General features: G+C 39.0%; 1 protein-coding gene across 10 annotated transcripts in view; it reads left to right on the plus strand.

The window, feature by feature from the left end:
- Positions 1 to 25,524, plus strand: part of GALK2 (galactokinase 2) — a 172,791-nt gene that overhangs the window by 39,686 nt on the left and 107,581 nt on the right. For all 10 annotated transcript variants that reach the window (XM_005559508.5, XM_073995771.1, XM_073995774.1 and 7 more), the window contains exon 2: positions 4,231 to 4,319. In XM_005559508.5, coding sequence (XP_005559565.1) covers positions 4,231 to 4,319 — 89 coding nt within the window. The remainder of the gene's footprint in view (positions 1 to 4,230; positions 4,320 to 25,524) is intronic.

Genomic DNA, 25,524 nt, shown 5'->3' on the forward strand with positions numbered 1-25,524 from the left:
ATCTCTTATTGCTAATGTATTTCTACCTGTATTTCCTTAAATTACCTTGTAGTTTCGCCTTATACAAGTGATTACTGTTTCATTTGGGATATTTCTTAACTGCCATATCTTCATTTTGATTTGTGGCTCTCAACATTAAGAAATATCCTTCTCGTAGGCTGAGACAGGAGGATCACTGGAAGCCAGAAGTTTGAGACCATCCTAGGCAACATAGTAGTTCTGTAGTTCTGCTGAGGCTGAGGCTGAGACTGCAGGATTGTCTGAGCCCAGGAGTTCTAGGCTGCAGTGAGCCATGATCATGCCACTGCCCATTGCACTTTAGCCTGGGCAACAGAGTGAGACCCTATCTCTCTCTCTCTAAAGAAAGGTATCCTTCTATGTACATTTAGTGCGTAAGCTTAAATTCTACAATTTTGATCAGGATTACTACTTGTTTTCTTATTGTTTTCATTTGCCTATAATATCTATGGCCATTTCTTGATATTTAGTCTTTCAGAATCATTGTTTTAGTTATGTGTCTAGTATACAGCATAATACATTCAGTCCTGTTTTAGGAGCAAAATTGCAAATCTTTTTGTTTTAATAGTTGAGGCTCATTCACATTTATTAATGTGATTAATATGTTTGATTTCAGTTGTTGTACTATTTTATACAGGTTGAATATCCCTTGTCCAAAATGCTTGAGACTAGAAGTTTTTCAGATTTCAGATTTATTGGATTTTGGAATATTTACATATACATAATGAGATATCTTGGAGATAGCACCCAAATGTAAATATGAAATTTATTTGTTTCATATACGTCTTATTCATATAGCATGAAAGTAGTTTTATACAATATTTAAAATAATTTTATTCATGAAACAGTTTGTGTTAAATACTTAGGTGTGGAATTTTCCACTTATGATGTCATGGCTGTGCTTAAAAAGCTTCAAAGTTTGGAATGATTTGGATTTTGAAATTTTGAATTAGGGATGCTCAACCTGTAATTGTATGCTATGGTACATTTTATGTTTTTCCTATCTACCAGATATTTTTCTCTTCTCCTTTATTTTTGAAATTTGTATGGTATTTAGGAAGATTTATATTTTTGTTTTATTGGTTACCTTTGTACTTATATTTTTAAAACACCCTTAGAAAACAGGGGACTATTTTCTTATTTAACTTCTACTATCTTCTTCGTCAGTTTTTAATTTTTTTCCAGTGGTGGTTGTTGAAAAGCACCAATTTTATGTCATTCTATCTCAAATCCAGACAAATAACCTCAGTTGCTTCAACAAACTTCTCTATAAAATAGAAGAAGCTGGGCAGAGAGCACCAAGATTTTTCAATAGCATCATTAAAATTACCCAGTGCACTAACATTGCTTCCTATCCTGACACAAACACACCTACCATCTCTCATTGCTTATGATGTATTCTTATTCACCTGCTACAGAGTGGAAATGATATTGAACCCAGGAACTAAGATATAATCATAACTACCATTTATTAAACACATACTTCATGCCAGTGCTGGACTGGACACTGTTCCAAATGACCTTATTAATCTTCCCAACAAATCTATGGGATACATATTTCTATCCAGTTTAAAGGTGAATTAGATTAATGAATTTCATCATGTGTAGAGGAGAGTTTTAAGCCCAGGTCTACCTGACTGTACAGGACCTGTTCTTTCTATGCTTTTGTTTCTTTAATAATATCCTTGTATATGTCTGTACTATAATTTAAAAAAAATCATTGCTTTGTCAGTTTTTTGCTTTTGTATCTTTTAACTTTTACCTCTTGCCTATTTAGTAATCAATGAGCTTATTCTACTTTCCTCTTTTTCTCTCCCACACCTCCTGTTTTTTAATAGGTGGACTTTTTCTTTCTGGTAGTGGTTTTAGATTAATTTTAGTTTTGGTGGCTCCCTTCTTTTCTCTTTATTTTACTCAATTTTCCCTCCCTCCCTCTCTCTCCCTCCCTCCCTCCCTTCTTCCCTCCCTCCCTCCCTCCCTCTCTTTCATTCTTTCCTTTTTTTTTTTTCAAAGACAAGGTCTCATGTTGCCCAGGCTAGAGTGCAGTGGCTACTTGCAGACAGGATCTTGCCATTGATCAGTGCAGCAGTTTTGACCTGCTCCATTTCCCTCCTACGTCGGTTTACTGCTCCTTAGGCAACCTGGTAATCCCTTGGCCCCCACAGGTCACCATATTGAAGCCCAACTTAGTGCAGACACCTGGACGGCGTAGCGCACCGCAGCCCAGAACTTCTAGGCTCAAGCGATCCTTCTGGCTTAGCCTCCAGAGTAGCTGGAACTACAGGCACACCCAGGGTGCCTGGCTTTTTTGCTCAATTTTTGTTTCTAGTAGTTCACTGTGGTCTTCTTTTCTCTCTTCTTTTTTCCCCCTATTATAGCTAACTTGAAGTTTGGCATTTTTGTCTTCTAGTTATACTGAAGACAGAGTTTTTGTATACTTTTATTTGTTCTTGTTTTCTTTTTTGAGGATATATAGAGAAACTCACATTTAGGCAGCCACGTCTACCAGGTAGTTCAGTAAATGTATTTTGAGTCATATGTTAGAGATTCTGTTATTGTCTCCCTGCTGCGATCTTTTGTTCTCTTCCACAGCCTCTGCTGAAGGAGTAAGCACAAGTGATCATATTTGTAACTAAAACAAGTGACCTTATTTGTACTAAATGACCTCACCCTTTGGCCACAGATGTCTAGACCTGTATGGATACAGGACCTAAACTCTGCCAAGCTGATTATATCTTTCGAGAATTTGAACGAAAGGACACAGAAATGTAATCAGTTAGTATAGGACACTGGAGCTGTTAAGTCTTGTATAGTCAAGGCCACAGTGCCATGAAAACTGAAGGTATGGAGGATCAGAAACTAAGAGGTTCACAGAGGCAGGTGGAATGCAAAAAGTACTGAGCAGAGAGAAATTATAATGGTGTCTTTGGAGCAATAAGAGAATGAGGCAGGAAGAGAGCCAAAGAAACTGATATAAACAGTTTCTGATGACTATTCAATTCCCAAGAGATAAGCTTGAATAACTTCCAACAATATTCCACATATTTTTATATTATTATATTAAATTTTCTTGAGTTTTTTTGGGTGTGGGTCTCTGTTTCTTAATTAATTAATATCCTGAATATATTAGGCTTTAATAAACGTTTATTATCCCGGTGTTAGTACCCAGATACAATATGATGTGAGACTACAAATAATGAGGGCTATTCACAGAATTGACTTGAGATAATTTGAGAGTATCGAGTTATTAAATATATTACAAGAATTTTGGGTCTGGAAGGGACCTATGAGGAATATCTAGTTCAAATTCTCAAATTTTAGAGAAGAGAGGCCAGGAGAAAATGATTTGCCAAACTTCGACATTGAATTAGAGATCTCATTAGAATTAGAACTGTGGTTTCCTGATGTCCAGTCTAGTTTTTATTTTACTACATGTTCTGAGTTAGACAGTATAACCCCCCAAATTCATATCTACTTGAAACTGCAGAATGTGACCTTATTTGGACTAGCATCTTCGCAAATGTAATCAATTAAGATGAGGTCATACTCAATTAGAGTGGATGGACTTTAATCCAATATGACTGGTGTCCTTACAAGAAGGAAAAACAGAGAGAATGCCATGTGGTGACACAGCAGAGATAAGAGTGATGAAGCTGAAAGCCAAGGAATACCAAGGATTGACGGCTGCTGCCAGAAGATAGAAAGAGGCAGGGAAGAAAGGATTCTCCTCTACAGCTTTCGGAGGTACTGCTGACCTCTGACTTTAGACTTCTGGCTGCAGAGTTGTGATTATAAATCTCTGTTGTGTTAAGTCATCCAGTTTATAGTTCTTTGTTATGACAGCCTTAGGAAACTAAATATACTACCGCATGGTGCACCTTTTAATATAAGAGATTCTGCCCTGAATGTCACCAAAAAAGTATACAGAAACTAGATTCTTCAAAAGGGAAGGAAGTAGCTTTTTCTGTTGGGTATATCAATCTTAACTTTTAAATTCTTCAGTGTACTTAGCTATACTTTTGTGCCATTTAGAGATTACAGTATTGTTCATTTGGGATTTTCAAGGAAGTATGTCACTAGGAAATTTTGCTTTTATTCTTTTAAGGAATAATGAGTGGTGGCAGGCATATGGAGTGAGAGTGTGTGTGTGTGTGTGTATGTTATGGATTTTCTGTTATATGATAATCTGAAATATTGTACTTTTATTTTCAGGTTACTGAAGCTAAAGGAGATGTTTAACTCCAAGTTTGGATCTATTCCCAAGTTTTATGTTCGAGCACCAGGAAGAGTCAACATAATAGGTATTTCAAAAGTTCTTTCTCTTAATTTTTTTCTTCATCCTTTGGTAAGATCTAAATTTTTAAAAATATATTTTTCTTAATTTTTCCCAAAATAGAATATTTCACATATATCTACTAATAGTAAGATGTGTCTTTGCATAAGGAACACACTTTACTTTTATCTTTCCCAATCCATGTTATTAGTATTGTTCATTCATTTTTTAAATGTATAAATTTGTTGAAACCAAGTTGTTAATATTGTTTTCATAAAAAGTGAAAATATTTTTCTAGGCCACAGGTTAAAATTTTAAACTGTGGTAAGTAGTTTTGATGGTTTTATATTTACTCACTGGGTTAGAGAGGCACAGGGAAACCTTACAATTCCTTGCTACTAAAAGTATGGTCCAGATTTTGCAGGTCTTCTAGATGAATTTATCTTTTCCTTTGTTTATCCTATGAAGTACTTTGAATTTTACTGCCTTTTAGTGGTAAATAACACAGCCTTTCAACATTTTGTTTACTATCATTTTATCAATGTCCATGTATATAATAATTGACATAGTTGTACTTAGACTCCATACCATTTTTATCTTCTTTCATTTAATGTATCATAAATATTTCTATGTATCTATTTCCATTTTCTGCTGGCGTAACAGAATTCCACAGATGGGGTAATTTATCAACAATGCAAGTTTATGTGGCTCATGATTCTGGAAGCAGAGAAGTTCAAGATCATGGTACTGGCATCTGGCGAGGGCCTTCTTACTGCATTATTCTCTTTTCTTTTTATTTTTTCTGAGACGGAGTTTTGCTCTTATTGCCTAGGCTGGTGTGCAATGGTGCAATCTCGGCTCACTGCAACGTCCGCCTCCCGGGTTCAAGTGATTCTTCTGCCTCAGCCTCCTGAGTGGCTGGGATTACAGGCATGTGCCACCATGCCTGGATAATTTTTTGTATTTTTAGTAGAGATGGGGTTTCTGCATGTTGGTCAGGCTGGTCTCGAACTCCCGACCTCAGGTTATTTGCCCGCCTCGGCCTCACAAAGTGCTGGGATTACAGGCATGAGCTACCGTGCCTGGTCTTCTTATTGAGTTATTGTATGGTGGAAGGGTAGGAGGGCATGAGATCATGCAAGATATAGAAAGGATGTGCGCTGAATTTCATCCTTTGATCAGGAACACACTCCTGAGGTCACTAACCCGCTCCGGAGATAGTGGCATCAATCTGTTACTAAGGGGAGAGCTCTCATGATCTAATAACCTCTTAAAGGTCCCACGTCTTAATATTGTCACAATGGCAATTAAATTTCAGTGTGAGTTTTGGAGGAGACATTCAAACCACAGCACTGTGGTTCTGTGTAGTGCTCGTAGTTATTTTAATGACTTCATGATAGCTTACTAAATTAATGTAATTTATTTAACAACTTTCTCTCATTGTAGCTAAAGCTATTTCCAGGTTTTGTTTTTGTTTTTACTATTATAGCAGGTAATTTCATAAAAGGATACCTTAGGTTCATTTTATCATTTTATTATTTCCAATGAGTATTACTTTTTTGGTTTGTTTGTTTTCAAGGATGGAAACTAGATATAGTAGAATAGAGGATGTATTCCCTTTCATAAGATTTAGTAAGTTGCTCATTTTCCACCAAAAGGTACTGAGCTTACAACTACAGACTTGTGAAGGTCCCTGACTTAATGATGGCTCAACTTATGATTTTTTTGACCTTTTTTGGTTTTTTTTTTTGAGATAGAGTTTTGATGTGTCACCAAGGCTGCAGTACAGTGGCTCCATCTTGGCTCACTGTAACCTCTGCCTCCCGGGTTCAAGTGGTTCTCCTGCCTCAGCCTCCCAAGTAGCTGGAATATAGGTGTGCACCACCACACCTTATTAATTTTTGTATTTTTAGTAGAGACGGGATCTTATCATGTTGGCCATACTGATCTTGAACTCCTGACCTCAAGCGATCCACCTGCCTTGGCCTCCCAAAGTGCTGAGATTACAGGCGTGAGCCTCCACACCTGGCCTCTTGTGTCTGCTAACTGACCTCTCCCTACCTGCCCTTCCTGTCCTCCCTACATGTTATCCTTCCCAGCCTCTAGTAACCACTATTTTACCTTCTATTTTTATGAGATCAACTCTTTTAGCTTCCATATATGAGTGAGAACATGAGGTATGTGTCTTTCTGTGCCTGACTTATTTCACTTAACATAATGTCCTCTAAGCTCATCCGTGTTGCTGTGAATAACAGGATTTCACTCTTTTAGGTGGCTGAATAGTATTCCATTGCATACATTCACCACATTTTAAAAACTGATTCATCTGTTAATGGACATTTATGTTGATTCCGTATCTTGACTATTGTGAATAGTGGTGCAATAAACAAGAGAGCCACATATCTCTTTGACATACTGATGTCCTTTCCTTTGGATATATACCTAGTAATGGTATTGCTGGATCATATGGTGGTTCTATTTTTAGTTTTTTGAGGCGCCTTCATACTGTTTTCCATATGGCTATACTATACTATACTTTCCCATCAATAGTGTAGAAGAGTTCTCATTTCTCTGCATTCTCTCTAGCACTTATTATTTTTTGTCTTTTTAATAATAGTCATCCTAACTGAAGTGAGATAATATCTCCTGGTGGTTTTGATTTGCATTTTCCTGATTATTAGTGATGCTGAGCATTTTTCTATGATTGTAAGTCATTTTTATGTCTTTTTTTGAGAAATGTGTATTTAGATCATTTGTCAATTTTTATTTTATTTTATTTTATTTTATTTTATTTTATTTTATTTTATTTTATTTATTTATTTATTTTGAGACAGAGTCTCTCTCTGTTGCCCAGGCTGGAGTGCAGTGGCACGATCTGGGCTCACTGCAATCTCCACCTCCTGGGTTCGAGCAATTCTCCTGCCTCAGCCTCCTGAGTAGCTGGGACTACAGGCACGTGCCACCATGCCCAGCTAGTTTTTGTAGTGTTAGTAGAGACGGGGTTTCACTGTGTTGGCCAGGATGTTCTTGAACTCCTGACCTCAGATGATCTGCCCACCTTGGTCTCCCAAAGTGCTGGGATTATAGGCGTGAGCTACCACACCCAGACCATTTGCCAATTTTTAAATTGGAATATTTGTTTTACTACTGTTAAGTTTTTTATATATTCTGGAGGTAAATTCCTTATTGGAAAAATATTTTATCCCTTTCAATAGGTTGTCTCTTCACTCTATTGGCAGGTTTCCTTTGCTATGCGGAACCTTTTTAGTTTGATATAATTTCATTTGTCTATTTTTGTTTCTTTGTCTGGCTTTTATAGTCTTATTCATAAAATCTTTGCCCAGACCAATGTCTTAAAGTGTTTCCTTTATATTTTCTTCTAGTAGTTTCATAGTTTCAGTTATGATGTTTAAGTCTTTAATCCATTTAAAATTGATTTTTATAAATGGTGAGATATTGGGGCCTATTTTTATTCTTTTGCATATGGATATCTAGTTTTTCCATCATCCATTTATTAAACAGATTGTCGTTTTCCCAATGAATGAAGGTAACTTTGTTGAAAATCAGTTGGCCTTGGCCAGGGTTGGTGGCTCACGCTTGTAATCCCAGTACTTTAGGAAGCCAAGGCGGGTGGATCACTTGAGGTTAGAAGTTTGAGAGCAGCCTGGCCAACATGATGAAACCTCGTCTCTACTAAAAATATAAAAATTAGCTGGGTGTGGTGGCACACACCTGTAATCCCAGCTACGCAGGAGCCTGAGGCATGAGAATCTCTTAAACCTGGGAGGCAGATGCTGCAGTGAGCCGAGATCAAACTGCTGCACTCCAGCAGGATCCTGTCTCAAAGGGAAGGGAAGGGAAGGGGAGGGGAGGGGAGGGGAGGGGAGGGAAAAGGAAATCAGTTGGCCGTAAATATGTGGATTTAGCTCTGGGTTCTCCATTCTGTTCTATTAGTCTGTATGTCTGTTTTTACGCCAAAACCATAGTATTACTATAGCTTTGTAGTATATTTGAAGTCAGATAGTGTAATGCCTCCAGCTTTTTTTTTTCTTCTTCTTCTTTTTTTTTTTTTTTCTCAGTATTGCTTTGGTTATTTGGGGTCTTTTGTGGTTCCATACAAATTTTAGAATTTTTTTTCTATTTCTGTGAAGAATGTCATTGGTATCATACTAGGAATTGCATTGCATCTGTAGTAGTACAGTCATTTTAACAATATTAATTCTTCCAGTCCAAGAATGTGGGATGTCTTTCCATTTCTTTGTATCCTCTTCAATTTCTTTCATTCGTGTTTTATTGTTTTCATTGTACAGGTCCTTTATTGCCTTGGTTAAATTTATTCCTAGATATCCATTTTTTTTTGTAGCTATTTCAAATGGGATTGCTTGCTTCATTTCTTTTTCAGGTAGTCTGTTATTGGTGTTTAGAAACACTAGTGATTTAAAAAAATTTTTTCAAAGTACTTTTATTTATTATTATTTAAATTTTATTTTTCCCTTAGTTATTGGGGGTACAGGTGGTATTCGGTTACATGAGTAAGTTCTTTCGTGGTGATTTGTGAGATTTTGGTGTACCCATCACCCAAGCAGCATACACTGCACCACATTTGTAGTCTTCTATCCTGTGCCCCACTCCCACTCTTCCCTGCAAGTGCACAATGTCCATTTCCTAATTCTTATGTCTTTGCGTCCTCATAGTTTAGCCCCCACATATCAGTGAGAACATGCAATATTTGGTTTTCCATTTCTGAGTTATTTAACTTAGAATAATAGTCTCCAGTCTCATCCAGGTCACTGCAAATACTGTTAACTGATTCCTTTTTATGGCTGTATAGTATTCCATTGTATATATACCATTTTCTTTTTTTAAAAATTAATTAATTTTTTTATTGTAATTTAAGATCTAGGGTACATGTGCACAATGTGCAGGTTTGTTACATATGTTCACATGTGCCATGTTGGTGTGCTGCACCCATTAACTCGTCATTTACATTCGGTATATCTCCTAATGCTATCCCTCCCCGCTCCCCTAACCCCACGACAAGCCCTGGTGTGTGATGTTCCCCTTCCTGTGTACACATGTTCTCATTGTTCAGTTCCCACCTATGAGTGAGAACATGCAGTGTTTGGTTTTCTGTTCTTGCGATAGTTTGCTGAGAATGATGATTTCCAGCTGCATCCATGTCCCTACAAAGGACATGAACTCATCCTTTTTTATGGCTGCATAGTATTCCATGGTGTATATGTGCCACATTTTCCTAATCCAGTCTGTCATTGATGGACATTTGGATTGGTTCTAAGTCTTTGCTATTGTGAATAGTGCTGCAATAAACATACATGTGCATGTGTCTTTATAGCAGCCTGTTTTATAATCCTTTGGGTATATACCCAGTAATGGGATAGCTGGGTCAAATGGTATTTCTAGTTCAAGATCCTTGAGGAATCGCCACACTGTCTTCCACAGTGGTTGAACTAGTTTACGGTCCCACCAACAGTGTAAAAGTGTTCCTATTTCTCCACATCCTCTCCAGCATCTGTTGTTTCTTGACTTTTTAATGATCGCCATTCTAACTTGTGTGAGATGGTATCTCATTGTGGTTTTGATTTGCATTTCTCTAATGTCCAGTGATGATGAGCTAGCCAGTTTTCCCAGCACCATTTATAAAATAGGGAATCCTTTCCCCATTTCTTGTTTTTGTCATGTTTGTCAAAGATCAGATGGTTGTAGGTGTGTGGTATTATTTCTGAGAGCTCTGTTCTGTTCTATTGGTCTATATCTCTGTTTTGGTACCAGTACCATGCTGTTTTGGTTACTGTAGCCTTGTAGTATAGTTTGAAGTCAGGTAGTATGATGCCTCCAGCTTTGTTCTTTTGGCTTAGGATTGTCTTGGCAATGCAGGCTCTTTTTTGGTTCCATATGAACTTTAAAGCAGTTTTTTCCAATTCTGTGAAGAAAGTCTTTGGTAGCTTAATGGGGATGTCATTGAATCTATAGATTACCTTGGGCAGTATGGCCATTTTCATGATATTGATTCTTCTTATCCATGAGCATGGAATGTTCTTCCATTTGTTTGTGTCCTCTTTTATTTCTTTGAGCAGTGGTTTGTAGTTCTCCTTGAAGAGGTCCTTCACATCCCTTGTAAGTTGGATTCCTAGGTATTTTATTCTCTTTGAAGCAATTGTGAATGGGAGTTCATTCATAATTTGGCTCTCTGTTTGTCTGTTATTGGTGTATAGGAGTGCTTGTGATTTTTGCACATTAATATTGTATCTTGAGACTTTGCTAAAGATGCTTATCAGCTTAAGGAGATTTTGGGCTGAGATGATGGGGTTTTCTAAATATACAATCATGTCATCTGCAAACAGGGACAATTTGACTTCCTCTTTTCCTAATTGAATACCCTTTATTTCTTTCTCTTGCCTGATTGCCCTGGCCAGAGCTTCCAACACTTTGTTGAATAGGAGTGGTGAGAGAGGGCATCCCTGTCTTGTGCCAATTTTCAAAGGGAATGCTTCCAGTTTTTGCCCATTCAGTATGATATTGGCTGTGGGTTTCTCATAAATAGCTGTTATTTTTTTTAGATACGTCCCAGCAATACCTAATTTATTGAGAGTTTTTAGCATGAAGGGCTGTTGAATTTCGTCAAAGGCCTTTTCTGCATCTATTGAGATAATCATGTGGTTTTTGTCTTTGGTTCTGTTTATATGCTGGATTACCTTTATTGATTTGCGTATGCTGAACCAACCTTGCACCCCAGGGATGAAGCCCACTTGATCATGGTGGATAAGCTTTTTGATGTGCTGCTGGATTCTGTTTGCCAGTATTTTATTGAGGATTTTTGCATCGATGTTCATCAGGGGATATTGGTCTAAAATTCTCTTTCTTTGTTGTGTCTCTGCCAGGCTTTGGTATCAGGATGATGTTGGCCTCATAAAATGAGTTAGGGAGGACGCCCTCTTTTTCTATTGATTGGAATAGTTTCAGGAGGAATGGTATCAGCTCCTCCTTGTACCTCGGGTAAAATTCTACTGTGAATCCGTCTGGTCCTGGACTTTTTTTAGTTGGTAGGCTATTAATTATTGCCTCAATTTCAGAGCCTACTATTGGTCTATTCAGGGATTCAACTTCTTCCTGGTTTAGTCTTGGGAGAGTGTATGTGTCCAGGAATTTATCCATTTCTTCTAGGTTTTCTAGTTTATTTGCATAGAGGTGTTTATAGAATTCTCTGATGGTAGTTTGTATTTCTGTGAGGTCAGTGGTGATATCCCCTTTATCATTTTTTATTGCGTCTTTTTGATTCTTCTCTCTTTTCTTCTTTTTAGTCTCGCTAGCAGTCTGTCAATTTTGTTGATCTTTTTGAAAAACCAGCTCCTAGATTCACTGATTTTTTTGAAGGGTTTTTTGTGTCTCTATCTCCTTCAGTTCTGCTCTGATCTCAGTTATTTCTTGTCTTCTGCTAGCTTTTGAACGTGTTTGCTCTTGCTTCTCTAGTTCTTTTAATTGTGATGTTAGGGTGTCAATTTTAGATCTTTCCTGCTTTCTCTTGGGGGCATTTAGTGCTATAAATTTCCCTCTACACACTGCTTTAAATGTGTCCCAGAAATTTTGGTATGTTGTATCTTTGTTCTCATTGGTTTCAAAGAACATCTTTATTTCTGCCTTCATTTTGTTATGTACCCAGTAGTCATTCAGGAGCAGGTTGTTCAGTTTCTATGTAGTTAAGTGGTTTTGATTGAGTTTCTTAATCCTGAGTTCTAGTTTGATTGCACTGTGATCTGAGAGACAGTTTGTTATAATTTCTGTTCTTTTACATTTGCTGAGGAGTGCTTTACTTTCAACTATGTGGTCAATTTTAGAATAAGTGCGATGTGGTGCTGAGAGGAATGTATATTGTGTTGATTTGGGGTGGAGAGTTCTGTAGATGTCTATTAGGTTGGCTTGGTGCAGAGTTGAGTTCAATTCCTGATATTGTTGTTAACTTTCTGTCTCATTGATCTGTCTAATGTTGACCATGGGGTGTTAAAGTCTCCCATTATTATTGTGTGGGAGTCTAAGTCTCCTTGTAAGTCTCTAAGGACTTGCTTTATGAATCTGGGTGCTCCTGTATTGGGTGCATATATATTTAGGATAGCTCTTCTTGTTGAATTGATCCCTTTACCATTATGTAATGGCCTTCTTTGTGTCTTTTGATCTTTGTTGGTTTAAAGTCTGTTTTATCAGAGACTAGGATTGCAACCCCTACCTTTTTTTGTTTTCCATTCACTTGGTAGATCTTCCTCCATCCCTTTATTTTGAGCCTATGTGTGTCTCTGCATGTGAGATGGGTCTCCTGAGTACAGCAAACTGATGGATCTTGACTCTTTATCCAATTTGCCAGTCTGTGTGTTTTAGTTGGAACATTTAGCCCAATTTCATTTAAGGTTAATATTGTTATGTGTGAACTTGATCCTGTCATTATGATGATAGCTGGTTATTTTGCTCGTTAGTTGATGCAGTTTCTTCCTAGCATTGATGGTCTTTACAATTTGGCATGTTTTTGCAGTGGCTGGTACCGGTTGTTCCTTTCCATGTTTAGTGCTTCCTTCAGGAGCTCTTGTAGGGCAATCCTGGTGGTGATAAAATCTCTCAGCATTTGCTTGTCTGTAAAGGATTTTATTTCTCCTTCACTTATGAAACTTAGGTTGGCTGGATATGGAATTCTGGGCTGAAAATTCTTTTCTTTAAGAATGTTGAATACTGACCCCCACTCTCTTCTGGCTTGTAGAGTTTCTGCCAAGAGACCCGCTGTTAGTCTGATGGGCTTCCTTTTGTGGGTTACCCGACCTTTCTCTCTGGGTGCCGTTAACATTTTTCCTTCTTTTCAACTTTGGTGAATCTGACAATTTTGTGTCTTGGAGTTGCTCTTCTTGAGGAGTATCTTTGTGGCGTTCTCTGTATTTCCTGAATTTGAATGTTGGCCTGCCTTGCTAGGTTGGGGAAGTTCTCCTGGATAATATCCTGCAGAGTGTTTTCCAACTTGGTTCCATTCTCCCCATCACTTTCAGGTACCCCAATCAGACGTAGATTTGGTCTTTTCACATAGTCCCATATTTGTTGGAGGCTTTGTTCATTTCTTTTTACTCTTTTTTCTCTAAACTTCTCTTCTCGTTTCGTTTCAGTCATTTGATCTTCAATCACTGATACCCTTTCTTCCAGTTGGTCAAGTTGGTTACCGAAGCTTGTGCATTTGTCATGTAGTTCTCGTGTCATGGTTTTCAGCTGTATCAGGTCATTTAAAGACTTCTCTACATTGGTTATTCTAGTTCGCCATTTGTATAATCTTTTTTCAAGTTTTTTTTAGCTTCTTTGCGATGGTTCAGACTTCCTCCTTTACCTCGGAGAAGTTTGATCGTCTGAAGCCTTCTTCTCTCAACTCGTCAAAGTCATTCTCCATCCAGCTTTGTTCCATTGCTGGCGAGGAGCTGCATTCCTTTGGAGGGGGAGAGGCTCTCTGATTTTTAGAATTTTCAGCTCTTCTGCACTGCTTTTTCCCCATCTTTGTGGTTTTTATCTACCTTTGGTCTTTGATGATGGTGATGTACAGATGTGGTTTTGGTGTGGATGTCCTTTCTGTTTGTTAGTTTTCCTTCTAACAGTCAGGACCCTCAGCTGCAGGTCTGTTGGAGTTTGCTCGAGGTCTACCCCGGAGCCTGTTTGCCTGGGTATCAGCAGCACAGGCTGCAGAAGAGTGAATATTGCTGAACACCAAATGTTGCCGCCTGATCATTCCTCTGGAAGCTTTGTCTCAGAGGGGTACCAACCGTGTGAGGTGTGAGGTGTCAGTCTGCCCCTACTGGGGGATGTCCCCCAGTTAGGCTACTCGGGGGTCAGGGACCCACTTGAGCTGGCTGTCTGTCCATTCTCAGATCTCAAACTCTGTGCTGGGAGAACCACTACTCTCTTCAAAGCTGTCAGACAGGGACATTTAAATCTGCAGAAGTTTCTGCTGCCTTTTGTTTGGCTATGCCGTGTCCCCAGAGGTGGAGTCTACAGAGGCAGGCAGGCGTCGTTGAGCTGTGTTGGGCTCCACCCAGTTCGAGCTTCCTGGCTGCTTTGTTTACCTACCCAAGCCACAGCAATGGTAGGTGCCCCTCCCCCAGCCTCGCTCCTGCCTGGCAATTAGATCTCAGACTGCTGTGTTAGCAATGAAGGAGGCCCTGTGTGCGTGGGACCCTCCAAGCCAGGCATGGGATATAATCTCCCGGTATGCCGTTTGCTAAGACCCTTGGTAAAACGCAGTATTAGGCTGGGAATGACCTGGTTTTCCAGGTGTTGTGTGTCACGGTTTCCCTTGGCTGGGAAAGGGAATTCCCTTACCCCTTGCACTTCCCAGGTGAGGCAATGCCTCGCCCGGCTTTGGCTCTCACTCGGTGGGCTGCACCCACTGTCCTGCACCCACTGTCCAACACGTCCCAGTGAGATGAACCCGGTACCTCAGTTGGAAATGCAGAAATCACCCATCTTCTGTGTTGCTCACGCTGGGAGCTGGAGGCTGGAGGTGTTCCTATTTGGCCATGTTGGAACCGCCCCCTTTGTAACTATTATAAAAGAGATTGAATTCTTCCTTTTTTTTTTTTTTTTGAGATGGAGTCTCACTCTGTCGCCCAGGCTGGAGTGCAGTGGTGTGATCTCAGCTCACTGCAAGCTCCACCTCCCGGGTTCATGCCATTCTCCTGCCTCAGCTTCCCAAGTAGCTGGAACTACAGGCGCCTGCCACCACGCTCAGCTCATTTTTTTGTATTTTTAGTAGAGATGGGATTTCACCATGTTAGCCAGGATGGTCTTGATTTCCTGACCTCATGATCTGCCCCCCTCCGCCTCCCAAAGTGCTAGGATGACAGGCATGAGCCACTGTGCCCAGCCAAAAGGGGTTGAATTCTTGATTTGATTCTCTGTTTGTTCACTGTTGGTATACAGAAGAGCTATATTTGTATAGCTTGTTTCTGGAATCTTTTTTTTTTTTTTTTTTTGAGACGGAGTCTCACGCTGTTGCCCAGGCTGGAGTGCAGTGGCGCGATCTCGGCTCACTGCAAGCTCCGCCTCCTGGGTTCACGCCATTCTCCTGCCTCAGCCTCCTGAGTAGCTAGGACTACAGGCGCCCGCCACCGCGCCCAGCTAATTTTTTGTATTTTTAGTAGAGATGGGGTTTCACTGTGGTCTCGATCTCCTGACTTTGTGATCCGCCCGCCTCGGCCTCCCAAAGTGCTGGGATTACAGGCTTGAGCCACCGCGCCCGGCCTGTTTCTGGAATCTTAATCTTGTATCTGTAATTGTAATCTTGTATCTGGAAACTTTGCTGAATTCTTTTATCAGTTCTAGGAGCTTTCTGAAGGAGTCTATGGGGTTTTCAAAGTAAATGATCATATCGTCAGCAAACAGTGACAGTTTGACTTCCTCTTTACTAATTTGGATGCCGTATATTTCTTTTTCTTGTCTGATTGCTCTGGCTAGGACTTCCAGTACCATGTTGAAAAGGAGTGGTGAGAGTAGGCATCTTAGTCTTGTTGCAGTTCTCAGAGGGAATGCTTTCAACCTTTCCTCATTCAGTATTATGTTGGTTATGGATCTGTCATAGATGGCTTTTATTACATTAAGGTATGTCCCTTTTGTGCCAGTTTTGCTGAGAGTTTTAATCATAAAGCTTGCTAGATTTTGTTGAATGCTTTTTCTGCATCTGTTGAGATGATCATGTGATTTTTGTTTTTAATTCTGTTTATGTGGAGTATCACATGTATAGACTTGTGTATGTTAAACCATCCCTGCATCCCTGATATGAAACCCACTTGATCATGGTAGATTAACTTTTTGATATGTTGTTAGATTTGGTTAGGTAGGATTTCGTTAAGGATTTTAGCGTCTATGTTCATCAACGATATCGATCTGTAGTTCTCTTTCTTGGTTATGTCCTTCCCTGGTTTTGATATTAGGGTGATGCTGGCTTCATAGAATGAATTAGGAAAGGTTCCTTCTTTCTCTATCTTGTGGAATAGTGTTAACAGGATTGGTCCCCATTCTTCTTTGAATATCTGATGGAGTTCTGCTGTGAATCTGTCTGGTCCTGTATTTTTTTTGTTGGTATTTTAAAAATTATCATTTCAATCTCACTGCTTGTTATTGGTCTGTTCAGGGTATCTAATTCTTCCTGATTTAAGCTAGGAGGGTTGTATTTTTCCAGGAATTTATCCATCTCCTCTAGGTTTTCTAGTTTATTTGCATAAAGGTGTTCATAATAGCCTTGAATGATCTTTTGTATTTCAGTGGTGTCAACTGTAATATCTCCTCTTTTGTTTCTTAGCGGGGTTATTTGGATTTTCTCTCTTCTTTTCTTGGGTTAATCTTGCTAATGGTCTATCAATTTTACCTTTTATTTTGTTTTGTTTTTTGAGATGGAGTCTCGCTCTTGTCATCCAGGCTGGAGTGGAGTGGTGCGATCTCAGCTCACTGCAATGTCCACCACCTGGTTCAAGCTTCTCCTGCCTCAGCCTCCTGAGTAGCTAGGATTACAGGCGCCCACCAGCATGCCCAGCTAATTTTTGTACATTTAGTAGAGACGAGGTTTCTCCATGTAGGTCAGGCTGGTCTTGAACTCCCGACCTCAGGTGATCTACCCGCCTGAGACTCCCAAAGTGCTGGGATTATAGGCGAGAGCCACCGCGCTGGCCCAATTTTATCTTTCAAAGAACCACCTTTTTGTTTCATTTACCTTTTGTATTTTTGTTTGCTTCAATTTCATTTTGTTCTGCTCTGATCTTGGTTATTTCCTTTCTTCTGCTGAGTTTGCGTTTGGTTTGGTCTTGTTTCTTTAGTTTGTTGAGATGTGACCTTAGATTGTCTGTGCTCTTTCAGATTTTTTGATGTAGGTGTTTAGGGCTATGAACTTTCTTCTTAGCACTGTCCTAGACGTATCCCAGAGGTTTTGATAGGTTGTGTCATTATTGTCATTCCATTCAAAGAATTTTTAGATTTCCATCTTGATCTTGTTTTTGACCCAATGCTCATTCAGGAGCAGGTTATTTAATTTCCATGTGTTTGCATGGTTTTGAAGGTTCCTTTTGTAGTTGATTTCCGGTTTTATTTCATTGTAGTCTGAGAGAGTGCTTGATATAATTTCAATTTTCTTAAATTTATTGAGGCATCTTTTGTGGCCTATCACATGATCTATCTTGGAGACAGTTCCATGCCCTGTTGAATAAGATGTGTTTTCTCTAGTTGTTGGATGAAATGTTCTGTATATATGTGTTAAGTCCATTTGTTCCAAGGTATAGTTTAAATCCATTGTTTCTTTGTTGACTTTCTGTCTTGATGACCTGTCTAGTGCTGTCAGTGGAGTATTGAAGTCCCCCACTCTTATTATGTTACTGTCAATCTCATTTCTTAGGTCTGTTGGTAATTGTTTTATAAATTTGGGAGCTCTAGTGTTAGGTGCATATATCTTTAGGATTGTGATATTTTCCTGTTACACAAAGCCTTTTTACCATTGTATAATGTCCCTCTTTGTCTCTTTTAACTGCTCTTGCTTTAAAGTTTGTTTTGTCTGATATAAGACGAGATACCCCTGCTCACTTTGGTGTCCATTTGCATGAAATGCCCTTTTCCACCCCTTTACTTTAAGTTTCTGGGAGTCTTTATGTGTTAGGTGAGTCTCCTGAAGGCAGCAGACAGTTGGTTGGTTAGTCCTTATCCTTTTTGTGGTTCTCTGTCTTTTAAATGGAGCATTTGGGCCATTTACATTCAATGAAACACTAGCTATTTTTTATACTGATTTTGTATCTTGCGACTTTACTGAATTTATCAGCTGTAAAAGCTTTTTGTGGTCTTTAGGTTTTTCTACATTAGATCATGTTGTGTACAAATAGAGACCATCTGACTTTCTCCTTTCCAATTTGGATGCCCTTTATATTTTTCTCTTGCCTGGTTGCTCTGGCTCAGACTTCCAGTACTATTTTGAATATGAGTGGTGAAATTGGGTATGCTTGTCTTGTTCTAGTGCTTATACAAAAAGCTTTCCATTTTTCCTCATTTGGTATGACGTTGGCTATGGGTTTGTCATATATGGCCTTTATTGTATATTGAGACACGTTCCTTCTGTACCTAATATGTTAAAAGTTTTTATCATGAAGGCATGTTGAATTTTATCAAATGCTTTTTCTGAATTGATTGTAAAGATTATATATTTTTTTCCTTCATTCTGTTGATGTGATATATCATATTTTTGGATTGGTGTATGTTGAACCCCTTCCTTGCATCTCTAGGATTAATCCCACTTGATCATGGCATATAATCTTTTTATGGGCTCTTGGGTTCATTTTGCCAACATTTTATTGAGGATTTTTGATTATATGTTCAACTGAGATATTGTCCTGTAGTTTCCTTTTTCTGTTGTGTCCTTGTTCAGTTTTGGTATCAGAGTAATGCTGGCCTCATAGAATAGTTTCAAAGAATTTCCTGCCTGTCAATTTTTTTGCAAGTCTGAAAAGAAGTGGTGTTAGTTCTTCTTTAAAGATTTGGTAGAATTCATGGGTGAAGCCCTGTGGTCCTGAGCATTTCTTTGTTGGGAGACTTTTTATTATTGCTTCAATCTTGTTACTTGTTATTGGTGTGTTCACGTTTTCTATTTCTACCTGGTTCAATCTTCATAGGTTTTCTGTGTCCAGGAACTTATGCATGTCGTTTAGGTTTTTCAATTTGTTGGCATAATAGTTGTTCACAATAGACTTTAATGATCCTTTGTATTTTGTGTTGTCACTTGTAATGTCTCCTTTTCTGTTTTTTTTGTTTGTTTTATTTATTTGTATGTTCTCTTTTTCTCAGTCTAGCTAAAGATTTGCTATTATGTTTACCTTTTCATTTCGTTAATTTTTGTCTCAAATTTACTTCTGCTCTGATCTTTACTATTTCTTTCCTTCTACTAATTTTGGATTTGGATTGTTTTTGCTAGAGGTGTACCATTAGGTTGTTTATATGCAAAATTTCTACTTTTTTTTTAGTGGCTGAGCGTTTATTTTATTTTATTTTTATTATTATTTTTTGAGACAGAGTTTCGCTCTTATTGCCCAAGCTGGAGTGCAATGGTGCGATCTCAGCTCACTGCAATATCTGCCTCCCAGATGCAAGTGATTCTGCTGCCTCAGCCTCCCAAGTAGCTGGGATCACAGGCACCCGCCACCATGCTTGGCTAATTTTTTGTATTTTTACTAAAGATGGGGTTTCATCATGTTGGCCAGACTGGTTGTGAACTCCTGATCTCAGGTGATTCACCCGCCTCGGCCTCCCAGAGAGTTAGGATTACAGGTGTGAACCACCGCGCCTGGCCTATTTTATTTTTTTTTAACTTTTGAGATGGAGTCTTGCCCTGTTGCCCAGGCTGGAGTGTAGTGGCACAATCTTGGCTCACTGCAACCTGCACCTCCTGGACTCAAGTGATTCTTGTGCCTCAGCCTCCTGAGTAGCTGGGATTACAGGCACATGCCACCATGGCTGGCCAATTTTTGTATTCTTACTAGAAACGGGGTTTCCCAAAGTTAGCTACAGTTAAAAAAAAAAAAAAGCCTTTTCATTTCTACCACATGGCTGGGCTTCAAGTATTTCAAACTTATTCACTCTGCTTCCCTTTTAAATAGAAATTCCAGTTTCAGGTGATTTCTTTGCTCAAGAATAAGAGCATAGGTTGTTAGAAGCAGCTATACTACATCTTGAATGCTTTGCTGCTTAGAAATTTTTTTCACCAGATAACCTAAATCATCACTCTCAAGTTCAAAGTTCCATAGGTCCCTAGAGCAGGGGCACAGTGCCTCCAGACTCTTTGCTAAAGCATAACAAAAGTGACCTTTACTCTAGTTCTCAATAAGTTTTGTATTTTCATCTGAGACCTCTTTAGCTGGGACTTCATTGTTCATATTATTATCAGCATTTTGGACACAACCATTCAACCAGTTTCTTGGAAGTTCCAAACTTTTCCTTATCTTCCTGTGTTTTTTTTCTGAGCCCTCTGAACTGTTCCAACCTCTGCCACTTTACCTAGTTCCAAAGGTGCTTTCACATTTTCAGTTATCTTTATAGCAATGCCCTACTTCTGATACCAATTTTCTGTATTGGTCTGCTCTTGCACTGCTATAAAGAAGTATCTGAGACTGGATAGTTCATAAAGAAAAGAGGTTTAATTGGCTCACAACTTTGCAGGCTGTACAGGAAGCATGGCTGGGAAAGCCTCAGGAAACTTACAAGCATAGTGGAAGGCAAAGGGGAAGGAGGCACACCTTACATGGCTGGAGCAGGACGATGAGAGGGAGGGAAAGTGCTATACTCTTTTAAACAATCAGATCTTGTGAGAACTCTATCATGAGAGCCACACTCAGGAGACTGGGTTAAGCCATTAGAAACCACCTCCATGATTCAATCGATACCCACCAGGCTTCACTTCCAGCATTTGGTATTACATTTCAACATGAGATTTGGGTGGGGACACAGATCCAAGCCATATCATATGGGTCTAGGCATTGATCCCTTTCTTCTTGGTTTTCTAATTTGTTGGTATATAGTTGCTCATGATAGTCTCTAATGATGCCTTCAGTCTCTGCTATCAGTTATAATATCTTTAAAAAAATTCTCTATTTGAATCTTCTTTATTTTTTTCTTTTTCTTTTTTGTTTGAGACAGAGTCTCACTCTCTTGCCTAGGCCGGAGTGCAGTGGAGCTGTCTCAACTCACTGCAACTTCTGCCTCCTGGGTTCAAGTGATTGTCCTGCCTCAGCCTCCTGAGTAGCTGGGATTACAAGTGCCCACCACCACGCCCAGCTAATTTTTGTATTTTTAGTACAGATGGGGTTTCAACACGTTGGCCAGGCTGGTCTCGAACACCTGGCCTTGTGAGCCACCCACCTTGGCCTCCCAAAGTGCTGAGATTACAGGTGTGAGCCTCTGTGCCTGGACTCTTTTTTTCATAGTGTGGCTAAAGGTTTTTTGATTTAGTTTATGTTTGCAAAACACCAGTTTTTAATTTCATTGATTTTTTTTTGTATTTTTAAATTTCAATTTTACTAATTTTTTGCTCTCATCTGAGTTCTTTCTTTTCCTCTACCAATTGTGCATTTCATTTGCTTTTGTCTTTCTTATTTGTTAAGATGCATCTTTAGGTTGCTTATTTGACATATTTCTACCTTTTTGATATAGGTATTTATTGTTTTAAATGTCCTTTTTTGTACTGCTCTTTCTGTGTTATGGAGATTTTGGTCTATTGTGTTTTCACTCCCACATGTTTCATGAAATTTAAAAATTTCCTCATTTTTTCATTGGCAAACTGGTCAATCAGGAACATATTTTTACTTTCCATGTGTTTGCTTAGTTTCCAAAGTTTTTCTTCATATTGATCTTTAGTTTTATTTCATTATGATCAGAGAAGATACTTGATGTTATTTTAATTTTTTTGAACTTTTTGAGACTTGTTTTGTGGTCTAACTTATGATCTATCCTGGAGAATATGCCGGGCACTGATGAGAAGAATGTGTATTCTGGGGCTGTTGGATGAAATGTTTTATAAATATCCATTTGTTCTATAGTGCAGTTTAAGTCTGATGTTTCTTTGTTGATTTTCTCTTGGATGAATACCCCAGGGCTGAAAGTGAGGTTTTGAAGTCCCCAGTTATTATTGTATAGGCATCTATCCTTCTTTTTAATAATATTTGTTTTTTTTTTTTTTTTTTTTTTTTTTTTGAGACGGAGTCTCGCTCTGTCGCCCAGGCTGGAGTGCAGTGGCGCGATCTCGGCTCACTGCAAGCTCCGCCTCCCGGGTTCACGCCATTCTCCTGCCTCAGCCTCCCGAGTAGCTGGGACTACAGGCGCCCACAACCGCGCCCGGCTAATTTTTTGTATTTTTAGTAGAGACGGGGTTTCACCGTGGTCTCGATCTCCTGACCTTGTGATCCGCCCGCCTCGGCCTCCCAAAGTGCTGGGATTACAGGCGTGAGCCACCGCGCCCGGCTAATATTTGTTTTATATAGCTGAGTGCTCCAGCATTGGGTGCATATATATTTACAATTGTTATATCCTGTTGCTGAATTGACTCCTTTGATATTATATAATGACCTTTGTCTCTTTTTATAGTTTTTGTCTTGAATCCTGTTTATTTATGCATAACTACTCTTGTTCTCGTTTGGTTTTCATTTGCATGGGTTATCTTTTTCTTTTTTAAAAAATTTTACTTTATGTTCCGGGATATAAGTGCAGAAATGTATAGGTTTGATACATAGGTATACGTGTGCCATGGTGGTTTGCTGCACCTGTCAATGCATCATCTAGGTTTTAAGCCCTGTGTGTGTTAGCTATGTGTCCTAATGCTCTCCCTCCCCTTCCCCTCCACCCCACAATTGGCCCTGGTGTGTGTTCCGCAATATCTTTTTCTTTTTTTTTTTTTTGGTCTGCGTATCTTTATAGATGAAGTTAGCGTATTGTTTTTGTTTTTTTAATCCATTCATCCACTTTGTCTTTTATTGGAAATTTAGTCCATTTATATTCAATGTTATAAGGTACAGGCTTACTAGTGCCATTTTGTTATTTATTTTCTGGTTGTTTTGTTGGTTCTTTCTTCCTTTCTTCTTGTCTTCCTTTGTATAAAAGTGACTTTTTCTGACAAGTTTTAATTTATTATTTAAAACTTTTTTTGGGCCGGGCACATTGCCCCACGTCTGTAATCCCAGCACTTTGGAAGGCAGAGGTGGGCAGATCACGAGGTCAGAAGATTGAGACCGTCCTGGCTAACACGGTGAAACCCCATCTGTACTAAAAAATACAAAAAAAATTTAGCGAGGTGAGGTGGTGAGCTCCTGTAGTCCCACCTACTCGGGAGGCTGAGGCCAGAGAATGGTGTGAACCTGGAAGGCGGAGCTTGCAGTGAGCCGAGATTGCGCGACTGCACTCCAGCCTGGACGACAGAGTGAGACTACGTCTCAAAAAAAAAAACCCAAAAAAACCCAACTTTTTTTTGTATCCGATATAGGTTTTTGTTTTGTGATTACTGTGAGGCTTGCAAATAACATCTTATAACCAATTATTTCAAGCAGATGACAGCTTAACTGACTACAATGAAAATAAAAAAATAAATAAGCAAAAAGAAAACAAACAAAAAACCCAAAACTACACCTTCACCCCATTTCTTCACTTTGTCACTTCTTTTTTTTTTTTTTTTTTTTTTTTGAGACGGAGTCTCACTCTGTCACCCAGGCTGGAGTACAGTGGCGTGATCTCGGCTCACTGCAATCCCCGCCTCCCAGGTTCAAGTGATTCTCCTGCCTCAGCCTTCCAAGTAGCTAGGACTACAGGCACCCACCACCACGCCCGACTTTTTTTTTTTTTTTTTGTACTTTTAGTAGAGATGGAGTTTCACCATGTTAGCCAGGATAGTCTCGATCTCCTGACCTCGTGATCTGCCTGACTTGGCCTCCCAAAGTGCTGGGATTACAGGCTTGAGCCACCGTGCCCGGCTGCTTTGTCACTTTTGATTGTCTCTATTTATATCTTTTTATGCTCAGAAAGCTGTTTCAGTTACTATTTTTGATAGGTTTGTCTTTTAATCTTCCTACTAATATATGAGTGTTTTAACACTATAGTTACAGTGTTATTCTGTATTCATCTGTTCATTTACCACTACCACTGAGTTCTATACCACCATGTGATATATATTTTTTACATTAATGTGCTTTTCTTTCAGATTGAAGAACTCTCTGTAGCATTTTTTGCAAGACAGGTTTGGTGTTGATGAAACCCCTCAGCTGTGTTTGTCTGGGAGAGTATTTCTCTTTCATGTTTGAAGGATAGTTTTATTGGAAATAATATTTTAGTTCAAAAGTTGTTTTTCTTAAACACTTTGACTATGTCATCTGCCTCTCTCTTGGCCTCTAAGTTCCCTGCTGAGTTGTCTCCTGTCAGACATATTGTTCTTTATATGTTCTTTATATATGTTCTTTGCTTTGTATGTTCTTTATATGTTCTTTGCTTCTTTTCTTTTTCTGCTTTTAGGATACTTTCTTTATCCTTGACCTTTGACAGTTTGATTAATATATTAATTCAGTTAGTCTTATTTGGGTTGAATCCTTTTGGTGTTGTGTGATCTTCTAATACCTTAATATTCATATCTTTTCCTAGGTTTTGAAAGTTTTCTATCAGTATTTCACTGAATAAACTTCCTACCCTACCTCTCTATCTCTACATCCTCTTTAAAGCCATTAACTCTTAGATTTGCCCCTTTGAGGCTATTTTCTAGATCTTGTAGAAAAGCTTCATTCTTTTTAGATTGTTTTTCTTTTCTCTCCTCTGACTGTGTATTTTTATATAGCCTGTCTTCAGGTTCACTAATTATTTCTTTTTCTTGATCGATTCTACTGTTGAGAGACTGAGACATTTTTGAGTTTGTCAGTTGAATTTTTCAACTGCAGAACTTCTGTTTGAAATTTCAAAAACGATTTTAATCTCTTTGTTAAATTTCTCTGGTAGAATAATGAATTTCTTCCCTGTGCTATCTTTTAAGTTTGTTGAGCTTCCTCAAGACAGCTCTTTTGAATTCTCTGTCTGAAAGGACATATATCTTTGTCTTTCCGGGATTGGTCACTGGTGTCTTCTGTAGTTCATTTAATGAGGTCATGTTTTCCTGGATACTCTTGATGCTTGTGGACATTCATCACTTATGGGCATTGACAAATTAGGTATTTATTTGTCTGTGTAGTCTGGGTTTGTTTGTACCCTTCATTCTTGAGAAGACTTTTCATGTATTCAAATGGGGTTGAGTGTTGTGCTCTAAGAATGTGGTCCTTACGGGCTAAAGGAGGTGCTCTAAGCCCAGGAATAATGCAGTTCTTGCTGACATCTAGAGGCGCTGCCTTGATGAGTTTGGGTAAGGTAAAGGAGAATTCCTTGGGTTGTCAGGCAAAGTCCTCTTGATGTCTTCCCTTTTACTCCTTCCAATCGGAAGTAGTCTCTCTACTGGGCTGCCTAGAGCACTTCTGTGGCTTCCACAGCTGGCACTGTGCTGGGTCATACCTGAAGCCTGTACAATACTGGATCTTGCCTGGTTACTGCTGATGTTTATTCAAGGCCCAAGGGCTCTTTAGTGATCAGGTGAATCCTGCCAAGACTGGGTCCTTCTCTTCAGGGCAGTGGATTCCCTTTGAATGAGGGTGGGTCTAGAAATCCCCTTCAGGAACTAAGTC

This window comes from Macaca fascicularis, chromosome 7, assembly GCF_037993035.2.
Source record: "Macaca fascicularis isolate 582-1 chromosome 7, T2T-MFA8v1.1".
Classification (NCBI taxonomy): domain Eukaryota; kingdom Metazoa; phylum Chordata; class Mammalia; order Primates; family Cercopithecidae; genus Macaca; species Macaca fascicularis.